Below are 18,628 nucleotides of genomic sequence, written 5' to 3' on the forward strand. Positions count from 1 at the left end.
TATTAGTACACGTATCCAACAGTAACACACACACTGGAACACCATATAGAAATGAACACTGACATGTCACACACATTGGTACATTTATCCAACAGTAACACACACTAAAACACCATATGGAAATGAGCACAGATCTACTGTTTCATAGTAACTTCATTGCAGTGTTAATGTAAGCCTACTTGTGACACTAATAGATAAACGTATCACACACACCAAAACACACGTACACTATTGGTGTGGGGGGCTGGCTCCCTGTCACTATTACGTGCGGCGGCTGCCTTATATAGAAGAGACTGGGCGGCTCAGACAGAGAGCGGTGCGTGTGGCTCAGCGTCTGCGGAGAGACGCAGTGCCTTCCCCCCTCACTCTGTCCTGTCCTAGCCCTCTCCCTCTCTCTCTATCTCCCTCCCACTGGCAGCAGCACCATCCCGCAGCATCGCTCCTGAGAGCCGGGGACAGACCGCACAGGCAAGATGTCGGGTGAGTGGTGCCTCTCCCTCTCCAGAGGGGTTGTGAATGGTGTGCTGTGGATATGCAGAATGCAGCTTATGTCTAATGCAGAGAGGGAGAGGCAGCCCAGTGCCAGTCCAGTGGAGTGTGTCGCTGGACTAGCGCAGAGGACTCTGCTCTTCCCTCTCACCGCGATCAAACTGCACTCCATCACTTTGCTGATGTCTGATTTTTCATTTGAAAATCTAACCCTTCTATTTTTAACTCTCCCCAGCCTCTTTCCGCTTTCTCTCCTTCCGGGTGAAATTGACCTGGGCTGATCTGAAATGTACCATTTGCAGCCTGCGATCCTTGCCAAAAAAAGAATTATTTTAAAACTGCGTGGCGGGTATCTGATTGGTCCTGTTTTTTTTTATTCTGTGTTTTTTTTAAGGACCAAATGGATCCTGTGTCCCAAAAGCTGCCTGCTGTACAGGACTTTCCCTCCAACTCTGTCTGGAGTTTTACATTCCTCTCTCAAGTTTTGTAGCAGAACAAGTTGCGTATCTTTGATTACAACATTCCACCTAATCAGAAAATCACTCCTTGCGCATCAGTCTAGGCGGAAGGCGTTTGCATCCATCCGTGTTTGAATCCAGTCATGTGGGCATTTAAATCGAAGAAACATAAGCTTGTAACCTTTTAGAACTTTCGGCTGCACCGCCTGGTGTTTCTTGTTTCCCTTTAGTTTATAATGTATCTGTTTCCACTTTCTGGAGCTGGCCAGTAGCTGGCAGTGTTCGCTGGAACAGTAGGTTTCTTCTTCTTTTCATTGATAACTTTGTCAATGATTGAAGAGCCGGGTCAGTTTCACTGTGCTTGAAGTCTTCCTTGTAATAGTGACTCCTCTTAGCTCTTTGGACTATCTGTATGAGCCGCCAGTCTGCCACTAGAAGGGGAAAAAAAACTTACACAATTCAATTCAAATTCTTCCCCGCTAACACCTTTTTTCTTTGTTAAATATCGACGTGTTTATCAGTCTCAACTTCAGAAAAACTCATCCAAAACTGCAATGTTCATTGATCTTCCTTCCCACTGCTCCCCCCTACTGTCGCCCGGAATCTCCTAACTTGACTTCACCAGTCATTTGCAACCCCCCTTGACCCACTCCACCTTTCACCCAGCCTGCAACCTCTCGCAGCCTCCAGTTTCCACACCTCCCTCCCTCCCTCCCTCTGAGACTGGCCTCTGCTGCATTCCTTCCCATTTGAGTCAGCCTTGGCCACACAATAAGAAACATTCTTTGAACCCCTTCTGTAACCTTGTCAAAGTCCACATTTTTGATCCTAACTCTTCTCCCCCTACCTCTGTTTGATGGCTTTGGTTTGATTTGATTTATTCTTGGAAACTCACTAGCTTTTGAGGTTTCCCTCTTCTTCAGGTGAATGGGGAGTTCTGTCCTCAGACAGAGCATATAAAGCACAGACAGTTTACAGATTACTGATTAGAATGCGAATCTAAGCAGTAATCTGTAAACTGTCTGAAATTTATATGCTCTGTCTGAGGCCAGAACTCTCCATTCACCTGAAGAAGAGGGAAACCTCAAAAGCTAGTGAGTTTACTATCAAATAAATCGGTTGGACTTAAACCTGGTGTTGTCAGACTTTTTACTGTGTTTACCCCAGTCCAATGCCAGCATATCCACATCTTGGTTTATTGTTGTCAGGGGTATTGGTATACAGCGAAAAGTATTGTCTTTTGCGGCCTATACAGACAAAGCATACCATTTTATAGAGGAGGCACGGTGGCACAGTGGTTAGCACTGCTGCTTCACAGCACCAGCGATCCGGGTTCGATTCTCGGCTGAGGTCACTGTGGAGTTTGCATGTTCTCCCCGTGCCTGCGTGAGTTTTTGCCAGGTGCCCCGGTTTCCACCCACAGTCCAAAGGATGTGCGGGTTAGATGGATTAGCCATGCTAAATTGCCCCTTACTGTCAGGGGGACTAACTAAGGCAAATGCATGGGGTTATAAGGATAGGGCCTGGTGCAGACTCGATGCACCAAATGGCCTCCTTCTGCACTGTAGGATTCTGTGATTCCAAGGAAACGAGAGGGTACCAGATATAGTGTTATAGTCTTAGCTAGGACGTAGAGAAACATCAACTTAATATAAGATAGATCCATTCAAAAGTCTGATGGTAGCAGGGAAGAAGCTGTTCTTGATTCGGTTGGTATGGGATCTCAGACTTATGTATCTTTTTCCCACTGGAAGGTGCAAGAGAATATGCCTGGGGTGTGTGGGGTCCTTGATTATGCTGGCTGCTTTCCTGAGGCAGCGGGAAGTGTAGACAGAGTCAGTGGTTGGAAGGCTGGTTCGTGTCATGGACTCTCCTAAGCAGACACTTAGTTTCCGTTTATTTTGTTACAAGTGAAAGTTGTTCCATCTCCTGTGGCATTCCTCATTGGGGTTGCCAATCTTCCAGGGAGGCAGTAACTTATTGCCACTGGGTCAGTAATCCAGAGATCCAAGGTAATGCTCTGTGGACTGGGGTTCGAATCCCACCAGGGCAAGTGGCGAACAATCTGGAATTAAAACACTAATCATGAAACCATTATTGTAAAAACTCATCTGGTTCAGTAATGTCCTTTTAGGAAAGGAAATCTGCCGTCTTTACCTGGTCTGGCCTACATATGACACCAGATCTATAGCAAATGTGGTTGACTCGTAAATGCCCTCTTAAAGAGTCCTAGCAAGCCATTTAGTTAACATAGAACATTACAGCGCAGAACAGGCCCTTCGGCCCACGATGTTGCGCCGACCAGTTACAAAAACAATGACCCACTAGCCTATACCAATCCCTTTTCGTCCATAAACCTATCCAGAGATCTCTTAAACGCCCCCAAACTAGACGCATTTACAACTGCAGCAGGCAGGGCATTCCAATCCCTCACCACCCGCTGGGTAAAGAACCTACCCCTGACATCCGTCCTGTAGCTACCCCCCCTTAATTTAAAGCCATGCCCCCTCGTGCTAGCTTTCTCCATCCGAGGAAAAAGGCTATCACTATCCACCCTATCTAAACCTCTAATCATCTTATATGTTTCAATAAGATCCCCTCTTAGCCGCCTTCTTTCCAACGAAAACAACCCTAAATCCCTCAGTCTCTCCTCATAGGACCTCCCCACCATACCAGGCAACATCCTAGTAAACCTCCTCTGCACCCTCTCCAACGCCTCCACATCCTTCTTGTAATGCGGGGACCAGAACTGCACACAGTACTCCAAGTGCGGCCGCACTAGAGTAGTGTACAGTTGCAACATTACACTGCGACTCCTAAATTCAATCCCCCTACCAATAAACGCCAAGACACCGTACGCCTTCTTAACAACCTTATCTACTTGATTCCCAACTTTCAGGGATCTATGTACACACACACCTAGATCCCTCTGTTCATCCACACTATTCAAAGTCCTCCCGTTAGCCCTATACTCGACACATCTGTTGTTCCTACCAAAGTGAATTACCTCACACTTCTCCGCATTAAATTCCATCCGCCACCTCTCGGCCCAGCTCTGCAACCTATCTAAGTCTCCCTGCAGACTATGACACCCTTCCTCACAATCTACCACACCTCCAACTTTGGTGTCATCAGCAAATTTACTAATCCACCCAACTATACCCTCATCCAGATCATTAATAAAAATTACAAACAACAGTGGCCCCAAAACAGATCCCTGAGGCACACCACTCGTAACTGTACTCCATGATGAATATTTACCATCCACCACCACCCTCTGTCTCCTATCTGATAGCCAATTCCTGATCCAACTTCCTAGATTACCCACAATCCCATACATCTGCATTTTCCGCAGAAGCCTACCATGGTGAACCTTATCGAACGCCTTACTAAAATCCATGTATACCACGTCAACTGCCTTGCCCCCATCCACCTCTTTGGTCACCTTCTCAAAAAACTCAATAAGGTTAGTAAGGCACGACCTACCCGCTACAAAACCATGCTGACTATTTCTAATCAATTCATTACACTCCAAATAACTATAAATCCTATCCCTAATAATTTTTTCTAAAACCTTGCCCACAACAGAAGTAAGACTCACCGGTCTATAATTCCCGGCAAAGTCTCAGTTCCCCTTCTTAAACAATGGGACAACATTCGCTATCCTCCAATCCTCCGGGACTACACCAGAGACCAATGACGACCTGAAGATCTGAGCCAGAGGCTCTGCAATCACCTCTCTAGCCTCCCAGAGAATCCTAGGGTAGATCCCATCCGGACCAGGGGACTTATCTATTTTCAGCCCCTCAAGAATTTCCAGCACATCCCCTTTATCAACCGTAATACTGTCTATTTTACACCCCTGCAACCCAATGTCCTCCTCAGCTATATTCATGTCCCCCTGCGTGAACACCGAAGAGAAATATTGGTTCAATACTTCTCCAATCTCCTCCGGTTCCACACACAACTTCCCCCTGCTGTCTGTAACTGGCCCTAATCTTGCCCTGACCAACCTTCTGTTCTTGACATACCTATAGAACGCCTTAGGATTCTCCTTAATCCTATCAGCCAAATTCTTCTCATGTCCTCTTTTAGCCCTTCTCAACTCACTCTTCAACTCCCTCCTAGCCAATCTAAAGCTTTCTAGTGCACTATCTGAGCCCTCCAATCTCATCCGAACATAAGCCTCCTTTTTCTTTTTAACCATCGACTCAACTCTTTTAGTGCACCACGGTTCCCTAGATCTACCAAATCCACCATGCCTGACAGGGACATACCTATCAAGGACTCGCAGTAGCTGCTCCTTGAAAAAACTCCACATTTCAGACGTTCCCAGTCCCTGTAATCCCCTAATCCAATCCATGCTTCCTAATTCACTCCTGATAGCCTCATAATCGCCCTTACCCCAGCTAAAATTGCTGACCCGAGGTTCATGCCTATCTCTTCCCATCACTAAGGTGAACGTAACCGAATTGTGGTCACTATCACCAAAATGCACACCAACTTCCAAGTCTAGCACCTGGTCTGGCTCATTTCCCAGCACCAAATCCAATATAGCCTCACCTCTAGTTGGCCTGTCTACATACTGAGACAAAAAACCTTCCTGCACGCTTTGTACAAACACTGACCCCTCTAGCGAGCTAGAACTATAGCAACTCCAATCAATATTCGTAAAGTTAAAGTCCCCCATAACAATTACCCTATTACTTTCACTCCTAACCAGGATTGTCTCCGCAATCCTTTCCTCAACCTCTCTAGAACTTTTAGGAGGTCTATAAAAGACTCCCAACAGGGTGACCTCTCCTCTCCTATTTCTAATCTCCGCCCATACTACCTCAACTGACAAGTCCTCATCAAACTTTCTCTCCGACACTGTAATGCAGTCCTTGACTAGCAATGCTACCCCACCCCCCCTTCTACCTTCTTCTCTACTCCGACTAAAGCATTTGTACCCCGGAACCTGCAACATCCATTCCTGACCCTGCTCTATCCATGTCTCAGAAATGGCCACAACATCAAAGTCCCAGGTACTGATCCACGCTGCAAGTTCATCCACTTTATTGCGAATACTCCTCGCATTAAAGTACACGCATTTCAAACCCTGCTCCGCCCCACCCCCACTATGCCGTGCCTTGCATTCCCCAACTATGCCCCCCTCACTTTCACCCCCTTTCCTCACTATCCCTCCCCCCCTCCGAATCAGTTTAAACCTTCCTGCATCGCTTTTGCAAATTTACCCCCCAGGATATTGATTCCCCTCTGGTTCAGGTGTAGACCATCCCTCTTATAGAGGTCCCACCTTCCCCAGAATGAGCCCCAATTGCTCAAGTACCTGAACCCCTCCCTCCTGCACCATCCCCTCAGCCACGAGTTCAAACTTTCCCTCTCCCTATTCCTCTCTAAACTATCCCGTGGCACAGGCAAGAGTCCAGATATAACTACTCTTTCTGACTTCGCCTTTAGTTTCCACCCCAACTCCATAAATCTTTGCTTAATATCCCCTTCCCTTAATCTCCCTATGTCATGTGTCCCCACATGAACTATAACTTGGGGTTGATCTCCCTCTCCCCTAAGAGTCCTGAATACTCTGTCCGATACATCCTGGACCCCAGCCCCTGGTAGGCAACACACCAGCCCAGAGTCCCTACCCTTACCTCCAACTCTCCTATCCGTCCCCATAACTGTGGAGTCCCCAATCACGAGGCCCAATCTCTTACCCCTAACCACCTGAGGCTTGCCAATAGGCTCACCCCCAGAGACCTGCTCCCTTTGGCTATCCCCAGTTGATTTCTCCTCAACTGTAGCCTCCAGGACCGAAAACCTATTTTGGAGGGGAACAGCCCCAGGGGATTGTCCCCCCAACTGCTTTTTGCCCCTCTTCCTGGCAGTGACCCAAGACTTATTCCTAGGAGTGACTATCTCCTTATAACTCCTTTCTATGTCCTGCTCCACTTCCCGAATTATACGGAGCTCCTCTAATTCCCCTTCCAGCTCCTTTACACGCTCCTCCAGAAACTGCAATCTAACACACTTCCCACAAGTAAAATCACCTGAAACACTGTGGGAGTCCCTCACTACATACATCCCACAGGAGATGCAGCTTACAGCCTGAACTGCCATCCCTGAATCAATTACCAGCAGAAAAGTAAAAATATAAAAAAAAAAACTTCCCTCACACTTATAATTAGGTTAGAGGAGGTGGAAGGGTGGGATTCTCTACCAGTGTAGAGAATCGGGAATCCTCTCTGCACTAATTTATAGTGTTAAGAGCAATTGGAGATGTGCAATAAATGATGGCTGGGCTTGTGATGCCCACATCCCATGAATCAAATAGAAAAATCAATCACCAGAGCACTGCTGCGTCCAATCCTGGAGAAACCTCATCGGGACATTATTGTTTACTATGAACATTTACCAGTTGGGAAAATATTGAAAATGGGAGGGAAAAAAGGCTGACCGTTGAAGAACAAAGAACAGTACAGCACAGGAAAAGGCCATTCAGCCCTTCAAGCCTGTGCCTATCATGTTGCCTGCCTAAAGTAAAACCGTATGCACTTACTGAGTGTGTTTTCTTCCAGTCCCATCCTATTCATGTATTCATCAAGCAGCATCCAATTGGGTGTTGCTTTCCAGTGGTGTAGGAAGACAATGCATCACTAAGATGGCTGAAGTGTGGGGGGCAAGTCATGTGATGAAAACTCTTGGATTACGTTTCATTACAGCAGGCAATCTTATTCCTTGTGGATCAAATTAGGGGATGGAGTTACATGCACAATGGGAGCAGAATCCTACAGCTTGTATTTATGTAATATCCCAAGGTGCTTCACTGGAGCACAATGAATGACGACGGACTACAAGGAGACATTGGGACAGACGACCAAAACTTTAGCCAAAGATGTAGGTTTTAAGAAGTGTCTTAAAGTGAGGAAGAGGAGCTCAAGAGCTTAGAGCCTTGGCATTGCTACAAACAGTGGAGCAATTCGGAATGCAGAAGAAGCCAGAATTAGAGATTGCAGATATCTCCAACGGTTGTAGGAGGTTACAGAAATGGGGAGGGGCCAAACCACTAAGGGATTTGAAACGCATGATGAGAGTTTTAAACTGGGAGGTATTGGTTGAGCAGGAACCAGTGTAGGTCAGGGAGCATATGGATGATATGGGCAATGAGACTTGATGGGCAGCAGAATTTGGAACGATCTTAAGTTTGCGGAGGGTAGAATGTGTGAGACCAGCTAGCAGTGCACTGTCAAGTCTAGAGATAAGAAAAGACATGGATGAGGGTTCATCAGCTGATGATATTTTGGAGATGGAAAGTGATGACTGGAATGAGTTAGGATACAGGGATGCTGAAGGCAATGGTGAGGAATTTGGGAGCCTTCAAGTTCACAAATGAAGGGCACAATTTTTAGATATTTCTGTGTGCTTTTCGAGCGTTGTGTCCATGTTATTTTCCTCTTTGTTTCATTTCTTATGCTGCCAATTGTTCTATCTTATTCACCCATGTGCTCAGACTCTGGTTACACAGGGTACAGAATGGACCTGTACAAAACTCTCCATGATCACATTGAATGCTGGAACAAGGGGGCTGAATGGCCTTCTTGCAGTCCTTGATGTTTAATGCAGAAGGAAAGCAGAGTAACATTAATCATAGAATCCTGCAATGCAGAAGGAAGCTATTCAGCCCTTCAAGTTTGCACCAACCACAATTCCATCCAGGCCCTATCCCTATAACTCCATGCCTTTACCCTAGCTAGTCCCCCAACACTGAGGGGTAATTTAGCATAGCCAATCCACCTAACCCATACAGCTTTGGACTGTGGGAGGAAACCAGAGGAAACCCATGTAGATTCGGGGAGAATGTGTGGAATTTGCACAGACAGGGACCCAAGCCGGGAATCAAACCCAGGTCTGTGGCACTGTGAGGCAGCAGTGCTAACCAATGTGCCATCCACTGCCCCAAGAAAGAGGCCAAGACTTGGGCTGCAGGATGCAGTGGGAAGTCGGCAACTCCTTACATTTAAAATAACCCCTTGGCTGGGGTATCTAGGGCCCATAAGGAAGCATGTGTCTTTATATGTTTCCATTGTGCCCAGCATTGTCTAAATTCAACTGGTGATGTGGAACTTTGGAGTGATTGAGTGATGGGCATGGTGATAGGCCATGATGCCCCTCGAGCCTGCCTGTCATTCATTTAGATTGTGGATGATTTGCATCTGCCCACCTTGGTCCTCTGACACTTGATATTCTTGCCTAACCAAAGTCTACGCGATCTCAACTTTCAGTTGACCCCTGCCCCAGTCTCTAAACCTTTATTGAGAAGGAGCGTTCCAAGCTAGCACTGTCCTTTGTGTGGACTGCTTCTGGGTGGCATGGTGGAACAGTGGTTAGCAATGCTGCCTCACAGCGCCAGGGACCTGGGTTCAATTCTGGCCTTGGGTGACTGTGTGGAGTTTGCACATTCTCCCCATGTCTGTATAGATTTTCTCCAGATGCTCCGGTTTCCTCCCACAGTCCAAAGATGTGCTGGTTAGATTGACTGGCTGTGCTAAATTAACCCTTAGTGTCAGGGGGATTAGGAGGGTAAATACATGGGATTGCGGGGATAGGACTTGGGTGGAATTGTTGTTGGTGCAAACTTGATGGGCTGAGTGACCTCCATCTGCACTGCAGGGATTCAATGATGAAATTACCTCTGGCTCTAATAATGTCCTGCAGCTTGCTCTGGACTTGTGCCAGGATTTCCTGCTCCCACTGAAAGTCAATGGACTTTTGCCTAACCTGGTGTATCCCTGCATGCCACAACAGCACTGGAAATCCTGGTCCTATTTTCTCTTCCCCCCCAACCATCAACCTCTGCTTTCTTTCCTGAAATTCTTGGCGATTTGTAAACATGTCAATTAAATTATCCCTTAAACCTTCCACGTTCAAAACAATACAAGCCTCTTTCACACAACCCCTCGCCCATAATTTAACCCTTTTGGCCCTAGTATTATTAGAGTGAATCAGCTGCACCATCCCCTATATATAAGAACTAGGAGCTGGAGTAGGCCATCTGGCCCCTCGAGCCCGCTCCACCATTCAATAAGATCATGGCTGATCTTTTTGTGGACTCAGCTCCACTTACCCGTCCACTCACCTTAATTCCTTGACTGTTCAAAAACCTATCTATCCTTGCCTTAAAAACATTCAGTGAGGTAACCTCAACTGCTTTCACTGGGCAGGGAATTGCACAGATTCACAACCCTTTAATGAAGAACTTCGTCCTCAACTCAGTCCTAAATCTGCTCCCCCTTATTTGAGGCCCTGCCCCTTAGTTCTAGTTCTAGTTCTACACCATTTCTTCCTGAGTGCCCAACACTGGGAGTGTGCAAACAGGGCCACAGCCCCATTGCATCCCTTTGAGTTGTTGTGCAAATGTTGATTGTATTAGACCTTAACTTGGGTGATGGGGAAAGTTCTACGTTCGGCACTGTGGGGTATGGGATGTGAATGCCCTGTTCATTTTAAAGGAGTTGAGGCTGATGTTGAGACCCTGTGGGATATCAACAAGTGTATAAGGACTGGTTGTAAATTTGTTGGAGAAATTAGATGGATGTTTGCTTTGTGTTAAAACCCCGTAACAATTTGGATTTTGTTTTGCAAGGATGAGTAGACTCGGACCTTTCTCTGGAGAAGAAGTTAAATATTCTGGGAATTGGATTGGGCCCTAGTTAAAGTATCCTGACTGAATGAACAATAAACACTTGGGGTGGATGTTCTCGGATGCAAGTTTTAATTTTAGAGAATTGTTGAGGTGAAAGAAGCCAAATTTGAAATGTTTGTTGCAAATAAACCCCATTTATGTAAATATTTGCAGCACCAGCAACTATACATTCTCCCCCAGATAACTTTGGTATCTGAACAAACTGGATATAATGTTACAATGCAAAATGAAACCTTGTGCAATCCACGATTGTGTAAATTCTCAATTACAAGACGTCCAGGAAAAGTATCTGGTGACATAATCTTCTTTAAAAGTAGAAGTGTTCTGGTTATGTGGTTAAGAGTAAGATGTATTGAAGCTTAAAACGGATATAGTAATATTGAAGCCAGCCCAAAGGAGATTCACCGGGCTAATTCCTCGGATCAGAGGTTTGTCCAATCAAGGAAGACCAAATAGTCCGGGCCTACATTCCTTGGAGCTTAGAAGAGTGAGGGGTGACCTTATTTAAATATATAAGATCCTGAGGGGCGCTTGACAGGGTAGGTGGTAAGATATTTTCGCTCGTGGGAGAGTCTTGACCAAGGGAGCACAGCTAAAGATAAAGGGCCGGTCATTTAAAACTGAGGTGCATAGAAATTTATCCTCACAGGGCATGAGGCTGGATCATTAGAAGTATTTAAAGTGGAGTTAGATAAATATTTGATAGATCGCAGAATAGAGGGCAATGGGGAAATGATACAGAAATGGAGTTGAGACCAATTTCGATCAACCATGATTGTATTGAATGGCTGGACAGGCTTGAAAGGCCTGGTGGCCCCCTCCTGCTTCTATTTCTCGTGTTCTTGAAGATAAGTTTATAGTTTGGGGTGAGAGACAGGAAAAAAAAGTTCAGGTACCCTGTCTCATGATAAATTCAGTACACAACACAATAGGAGCAGAAGTAAGGCCCCTTGGGTCTACTCCACCATTCAACAAGATCATGGCTGATGTGTTGTGTTTCGCATTCCACATTCCCATCTACCCCTGATAATCTTTGATCCCTTTGCCTAACTAGAATCTATCTACATCCACCTTAAAAATATTCAAGGACCTCACCTCAACTGCCTTCTGAGGCAGAGAGTTCCAAATTCACACAACTCTCTGAGAGAGAAAGATTTTCCTCATTGCTGTTCAAAAAGTACAACTCCTAAGTTTGAAACAGTGCCTACTAGTTCTGGACAAGAAAAAGCATCCTTTCCATGTCTGCCTTGTCAATACAGGCGGCACAATGGCACAGTGATTAGCACTGCTGCCTCTCAGCGTCAGAGACCCAGGTTCGATTCTGGCATGGGTCGAGTGTCTGCGTAGAGTTTCACGTTCTCTGTGTGGGTTTCTTCCGGGTGCTCCGATTTCCTCCCACATTCCAAAGATGTGTGGGTTAGGTGGATTGGCCATGCTAAATTGCCCCTTAGTGTCCCAAGATGTGTAGGTTCAGGGGATTAGTGGAGTAAGTATGTGGGATTACAGGGAACAGATTTGGATGAGATTTACTGTCAGGGGGATAACTTGTACAAGTATGGAGTCTTCTAAATTTGAAAGACAAATCCTTAGAATAGTTGGAACAATGAAGTTTTTGTGAGGTGTTGCTTGTGCCTGTGGTATTTCCATGTTATCATGTTTAGACTTTGTTCTGATGTGCTGTTGTTGAAACCTTGCCTAAGGCTGTATGGATATATTGGCTAATAGACTGAGAATGACAGACTAGCTGCATTGATTTTCCACTGGGTAATAACTCGTAGTGTGATCATTTGACATTAGCTTTGGTCACCTCATAGAATCATAGAATAGATTCATAGAATCCCTACAATGCAGAAGGCCATTTGGCCCCTTGAGTCTGCACTCACCACAATCCTACCCAAGCCCCATTTCTGCAACCCTACACATTTACACTGCCAATCCCCCAACACAGGTCAATTGAGCATGGCCAGCCAACCTAACCCACACATCTTTGGAGTGTGGGGGGAAACCGGAGCACCCGGAGGAAATCTATGCAGACACAGGGAGGACATGCAAACTCCACGCAGGCAATGACCCAAACTGGGAATCAAACCCACGTCCCTGGCGCTGTGAGGCAGCAGTGCTAAACACTGTGCCACCATGCTGCACCAAAACCCCCCTTCCCCTTTTATTATTTTGTTGATAGCCACTACTCAATATCAGCTGTAGGCAATGCAGAGATGACCATTAGATATAAGAGCAGAATTAGGCCATTTGGCCCATTCCACCATTCAGTCATGGCTGATATGTTTCTCAACCCCAATTCCTTAATCTGAGGCTGTGCTCTGGATTCTAGTCTCTCCTACTAGTGGAAACATCTTCCCTACTTCCACTACTCTATCCAAGCTTTTCAGCATGACTGCATGGAAAGGCTCTTGATTTTCATATGCAACAGCTGGACCACTATTTAGGAACACAATCCCTCTGCTTGATCACGGGATTTGGTAGAACTTCTCACCTTTTTGTTAGGGATCAGGGTATATATAAGGTGAACAGCTATTGATTTAGCTGGTCATGTGTATTTCTTGATCTGAAGTAAACTATCTGAATAAACTGTGTGGATGGTGTTGTGACACCAGTGGTGTGAAATAGGGGAAGTATGGGTGGCTATTTGCTAAGTAATCTCTGCCCAGTCTGAGTCTAATGTTCAGTTTGGATTTGATATTGATGTGTATATTTCTAGGATAGCTCCAGCTTGAAAGCAGCCACTCTACAGGTTAGCAATGTTGCTGTTCAGAATTTAAGGTCATGAAATTGCCCTAGGATATCGTCTCCATTACTGGAACCTCTTTTACACAGCTGAATGTTACGTCTCAGTTGTACACTGTTCTGTCACAAAATCCGCAGCTTGGCAAAGGTGTAGTCCAGTGCAATGTATAAGCTGAAGAGTTGCACTCTAGGGCGACGCAGTGGTTAGCACTGCTGCCTCACACCACTAGGGTTCGATTCCGGCCTTAGGTGACTGTGGAGTTTGAACATTCTCCCCGTGTGGATTTCCTCCTGGTGCTCCAGTTCCCTCCCACAGCCCATATGTGGGTTAGGTTGATTGGTCATGGTAAATTGCACCTTAGTATCAGGGGATTAGTATGGCAAATAAGTGGGGTTATGAGCATAGGGCCTGAGTGGATTGTGGTCAGGGTAGACTAGATGGACCATGGCCTCCTCCTGCACCGTATATTGTGTGCAATTTTGGCCTCCTTTCCTGAGGAAGAATATTCTTGTTCTTCCTCGAAGGATTACCAGGCTGATTCCGGGGATGATGGGACTGATGTATGAGGAGAGATTGACTAGGTTAGGATTGTTTTCACTGGAGTTCAGGTGAGTGAAGGGGGAATCTCACAGAGACTTATAAAATTCCGACAGGATTAGACAGGATAGATGCAGGGAGGATGTTCCCAATGGCGGGGGAGTCCAGAACCAGGGGTCACAGTCTGAGGATTCAGGGTAGATCATTTAGGATGGAGGTGAGGAGACATTTCTTTATCCAAAGAGTGGTGAGCCTGTGGAATTCATTACCACAGGAAATAGTTGATGCCAAAACATTTAATGTATTCAAGAGACGGCTAGATAGAGCATTTGGGGGTGAACAGGATCAAAGGTTATGGGGAGAAAGCAGAATGAGGCTATTGAGTTGGGCAATCAGCCATGATCATGATGAATGGCAGAGCAGGTCCCAAAGGCCAGATAGCCTCCTCCTGCTCCTATCTTCTATGTTTCTCTATTTCTATGTGGAGATTTCATTCTAAGAAGCTTGTGCAGGATCGCAAATAATACAGGCTTATAGAAAACCCGTAATTTATTGAGATGCCTATGATTGCCACATCAGGCTACCTGCAGGCCACTGATAAATAAAAGTTACCTTGATACAATGTGAGAGTTTATTGCCACAAAAGAAATGAATTGAGTTAGACCAACATAACAAATGTCAGCCTAAAGCATGACTTGGAGAATTGAATCATGTCCAAGATGAACATGTTAGCAACGTGTTCCCACTGTCTCATTTGTCAAAGGGGCACAGTGGTACAATGGTTAGCCCTGCTGCCTCACGGCACCAGGAACCTGGGTTCAATTCTCGGCTTGGGTCACTGTCTGTATGGAGTTTGCACATTCTCCCCATGTCTGCGTGGGTTTCCTCCGGGTGCTCCGGTTTCCTCCCACAGTCTAAAAGACTTGCTGGTTAGGTGCATTGACCTGAACAGGTGCTGGACTATGGCGACTGGGGGAATTTCACAGTAACTTCATTGCAGTGTTAATGTAAACCTACTTGGAACTAATAAACAAACTCAACTTTAAAGCTTTTTGTCTTGCTCTGATCAGTGAGAATACCAGATGTGAAGGGGGTGCCAATTTGTACATAAAAGCAAAATACTGTGCTTTCTACAAACCTGAGAGAGTCATACAGGCTCAATATTAACTCTGTTTCTCTCTCCACAGACAAACCTGCTGAGTTTTTCCAGCATTTCCTGTTTTTATTTACAATTTCTACATTTTTTTTAAGTTATTCAAGGGATGTGGGCATTGCTGGCTAGGTCAGCATTCACTGTCCATCCCTATTTGCCCTTGGTGAGCTGCCTCTTGAACCGCTCTGTGAGGTGTACATACACCCACAGTGCTGTTAGGGAGTGAATTCCAGGATCTTGACCCAACCATGGAAGGAATGGTGTCATATTTCCATGAAAGGATGATGACTGACTTGGAAGGGAACCTCCAGCTAGTGGTATTTCCATGTATCTGCTGCCCACGTTCTTCTAGCTGGGTCAATGTAGCTCAGTGGGCTGGACAGCTGGTTAATGATGCAGAGCGACACCAACAGCGTGGGTTCAATCCCAGATTATTCATGAAGTCCCTGCCTTCTCAACCTTGCCCCTCGTCTGAGGTGTGGTGATCCTCAGGTTAAAATCACCACCAGTCACAGCCTGTGTGTGCCTTGCTGATTGTGGACAGGCTTTGGAAGGTGAGTTACTCGCTGCAAGATTCCGAGCTTCTGACCTGCTGTTGTAGCCACGGTATTTAAATGGCTAGTCCAGCTGGTTCGGTCTCTGGTCAGCGGTAACCCCAGGATGTTAATAGTGGGGAATTCAGTGTTGGCAATGCCATTGAATGTTAAGGGGCAATGGTTAGATTCTTCTTGTTGAAGATGGTCATGGCCTGGCACTTGTGTGTTGTGAATGTTACTTGCCGCTTGGATATTTTCCAGGTCTTGCTGCATTTGAGCTGCGTTAGCATCTGAAGAGTCATGAATGATAGTGAACATTGTGCAGTCATCTGCAAGCATCCCCACGTCTGACCTTATGATGGAAGGAAGGTCATTGATGAAGCAACTGAATATTGACCTCCAACTGCCACAAACTTCTACCTTTGTGCCCAGGCATCAGTTCAGCCAGCTTTTCCCCTTGATTCCCATCGATTCCAGTGTTTTGTAAGGGCTCCTTGATGCCACACTCGGTCAAATGCTACCTTGGTGAGAAGAAGCTGGTTCCCTTTGCGTATTATTTTTATTGCAAATTGTCCTGATTACAACCAAGATGTGAGCAAGTCTCCTTTTTTTCTGCCATACTCATTTTCTGGATTACCGAGCAACTATTTATTTCCACTTTGCAGTATCCATGATGAATCGGGAGAGACATTTTATTAATGATTGAAAGATTTTCTTTTATCGAGGTGTTTTTGCTTTATAGGAATTTTCTGACATTCTCTGCAGACCTTTTAACCTCCATATCATGTATGCAAAATGTCTTCATTTCTTGCCGTGTACAAATGGCCATGGTTAATGGGTGAGTTGTGATGGGATGTAATGTCTGTAGACCTACATCTCAGCACATTGCTCTAGCAATCTGGACTCGCTCAGGTTAATCGTGGCATTCCCTCATCTTGACACTGACATGATCAGAGGAATATTCCCGTCCCACCTGGCATGGGCATCATGGCAGACGTGGAGGGCAGGAAGTGGGGGGCTGAACCATGCAAAGGTCTATTGACCTTGGGCAGGTTTTCCATGTTTTGGGGAGAGAGTGGCTGGAAAAGGTGGATCTATTCAAAAGTCTGATGGTAGCAAGGAAGAAGTTGATCTTGAGTTGGTTGGCACGTGACTCAGACATTTTCCCGATGGAAGAAGGTGGAAGAGAGAATGGCCAGGGTGCATAGGATCCTTGATTGTGCTGGCTGCTTTTCCAAGGCAGCGGGAAGTGTTGATGGAGTCAGTGAATGGGAGGCTGGTGTGTGTGACGGACTGGGCTACAGTAAAGACTCCTTGAAGTTTTGTGGTCTTGGACAGAGCAGGAGCCATACCAAGCTGTGATACAACTCAAAAGGAAGTATCTGTAAAAAAACTGGTGGGAGTTGTAGCAGACATGCCAATGGTGGATTTGTTCTTGTGCTACAAACATTATGTCACCAGTCAGTGATGATGCCTGCTTCTACTTTTGCTAATGTTGAACTGTCTGCCATCATCTGCCAAGACAAATCCATGAATCTTGGCCATTTCACAGGGTTATAAGCACTCTATAGTATAAACCTGAATGTAGCTGTGTCATGAGCGACTTGTTTGCTAAGTGTGATCGATAATTTCAAAAGATCTTTATGCCTTGAGGTCTGTGGATTTTTAATTAAGTTCATCTTAAATTTAAAAAACAGACTCCAGATTGAATGTCAACTGTAATATGTCACTGTCATTGTGCTGCATCAGATAGTTTGTGCATGACTGTCCATCTGTTAATGAATTAGAACACAATCAATAACTGGCCTCTGCTGAACTGACACAAAATACTGGACACCTTTCACTCCTGAGGGATGCTTTCTGTTGCCTCTTGATTGTTAAACAATTTCAGAGGGTAAATCGCATCTGGTGCCAGATCATAACAGATGAAGGTCCAACTTTAAGCCCTTGAGCTCTGAGTCAAGAGGATTGGAATACAAAGCGCCTGCACGATTAGCCCTGGATGAGTTTGCTCACCTTACTGGGCTGTGTGTGAAAACATCGCTTAAAACATTCGCTGGGCGAATGGGCCAGGAAATGGCAAATGGAATTTAATGTTGGCAAGTGTGAGGTGGTCCACTTTGGTAGGAAGAATGGTAGGAAGGACTATTACTTACGGGGCGAAAAACTGCAGCAGGCGACGGTGCAGAGGGACCTCGGGGTCCTTGTGCATGAGTCGCAAAAACCCAGCTTGCAGGTGCAGCAGGTGGTCAGGAAGGCAAATGGGATGCTGGCCTTCATAGCTTAAACTGACCAGCCTATAATTCCCCGCCTTTTGCCTGGCACCCTTCTTAAACAACGGCGTAGCATTTATAGCGAAGGGGATTGAATATAAAAGTAGGGAGGTCTTGCTGCAGCTGTATAGGGCATTGGTGAGGCCGCAGCTGGAGTACTGTGTGCAGTTTTGGGCGCCGCACCTGCGCAAAGATATTTTGGCCTTGGAGGGAGTGCAGAGGAGGTTTACTAGGCTGATACCGGAGTTGAGGGGGTTGAGCTATGAGGAGAGGCTGAATAAACTAGGCTTGTACTCGTTAGAGTTTAGAAGAATGAGGGGAGATCTCATTGAGACGTATAAGATGATGAATGGGATGGATAGGATAGAGGTGGAGAGACTCTTCCCGCTCAAAAAAGACAGTAGGACTAGGGGGCACAGCCTCAAGATAAAAGGGGGGTGGTTTAGAACAGAGTTGAGGAGGAACTTCTTCACTCAAAGGGTGGTGAATCTCTGGAATTCTCTGCCCGTTGAAGTGGTGGAGGCTGCCTCGCTGAATGTTTTTAAGACGCGGGCTGATGGGTTTTTGATAAGAGAGGGGATTAAGGGTTATGGGGAGAGGGCGGGAAAGTGGAACTGAGCAGTGACAGATCAGCCATGATCTTATTGAATGGCGGGGCAGGCTCGAAGGACTAGATGGCCTACTCCTGCTCCTATTTCTTATGTTCTTATTAATTAACACTGGGCGGAATTCT

General features: G+C 45.8%; 1 protein-coding gene across 3 annotated transcripts in view; it reads left to right on the forward strand.

Annotated features, from left to right (window-relative positions):
• The first annotated feature begins 309 nt into the window (after positions 1-309).
• The window catches only part of gyg1a (glycogenin 1a), a 90,378-nt gene continuing 72,059 nt past the window's right edge, over positions 310-18,628 (forward strand). For 2 of the 3 annotated variants that reach the window (XM_080185975.1, XM_080185973.1), the window contains exon 1: positions 310-480. In XM_080185975.1, coding sequence (XP_080042101.1) covers positions 474-480 — 7 coding nt within the window. In that variant the 5' untranslated portion in view covers positions 310-473. The remainder of the gene's footprint in view (positions 481-18,628) is intronic. The other variant, XM_080185974.1, reaches the window with a different exon arrangement.

The sequence above is a fragment of the Carcharhinus amblyrhynchos genome, chromosome 3 (genome assembly GCF_965287045.1).
Source record: "Carcharhinus amblyrhynchos chromosome 3, sCarAmb.v2.hapA, whole genome shotgun sequence".
Lineage (NCBI taxonomy): Eukaryota > Metazoa > Chordata > Chondrichthyes > Carcharhiniformes > Carcharhinidae > Carcharhinus > Carcharhinus amblyrhynchos.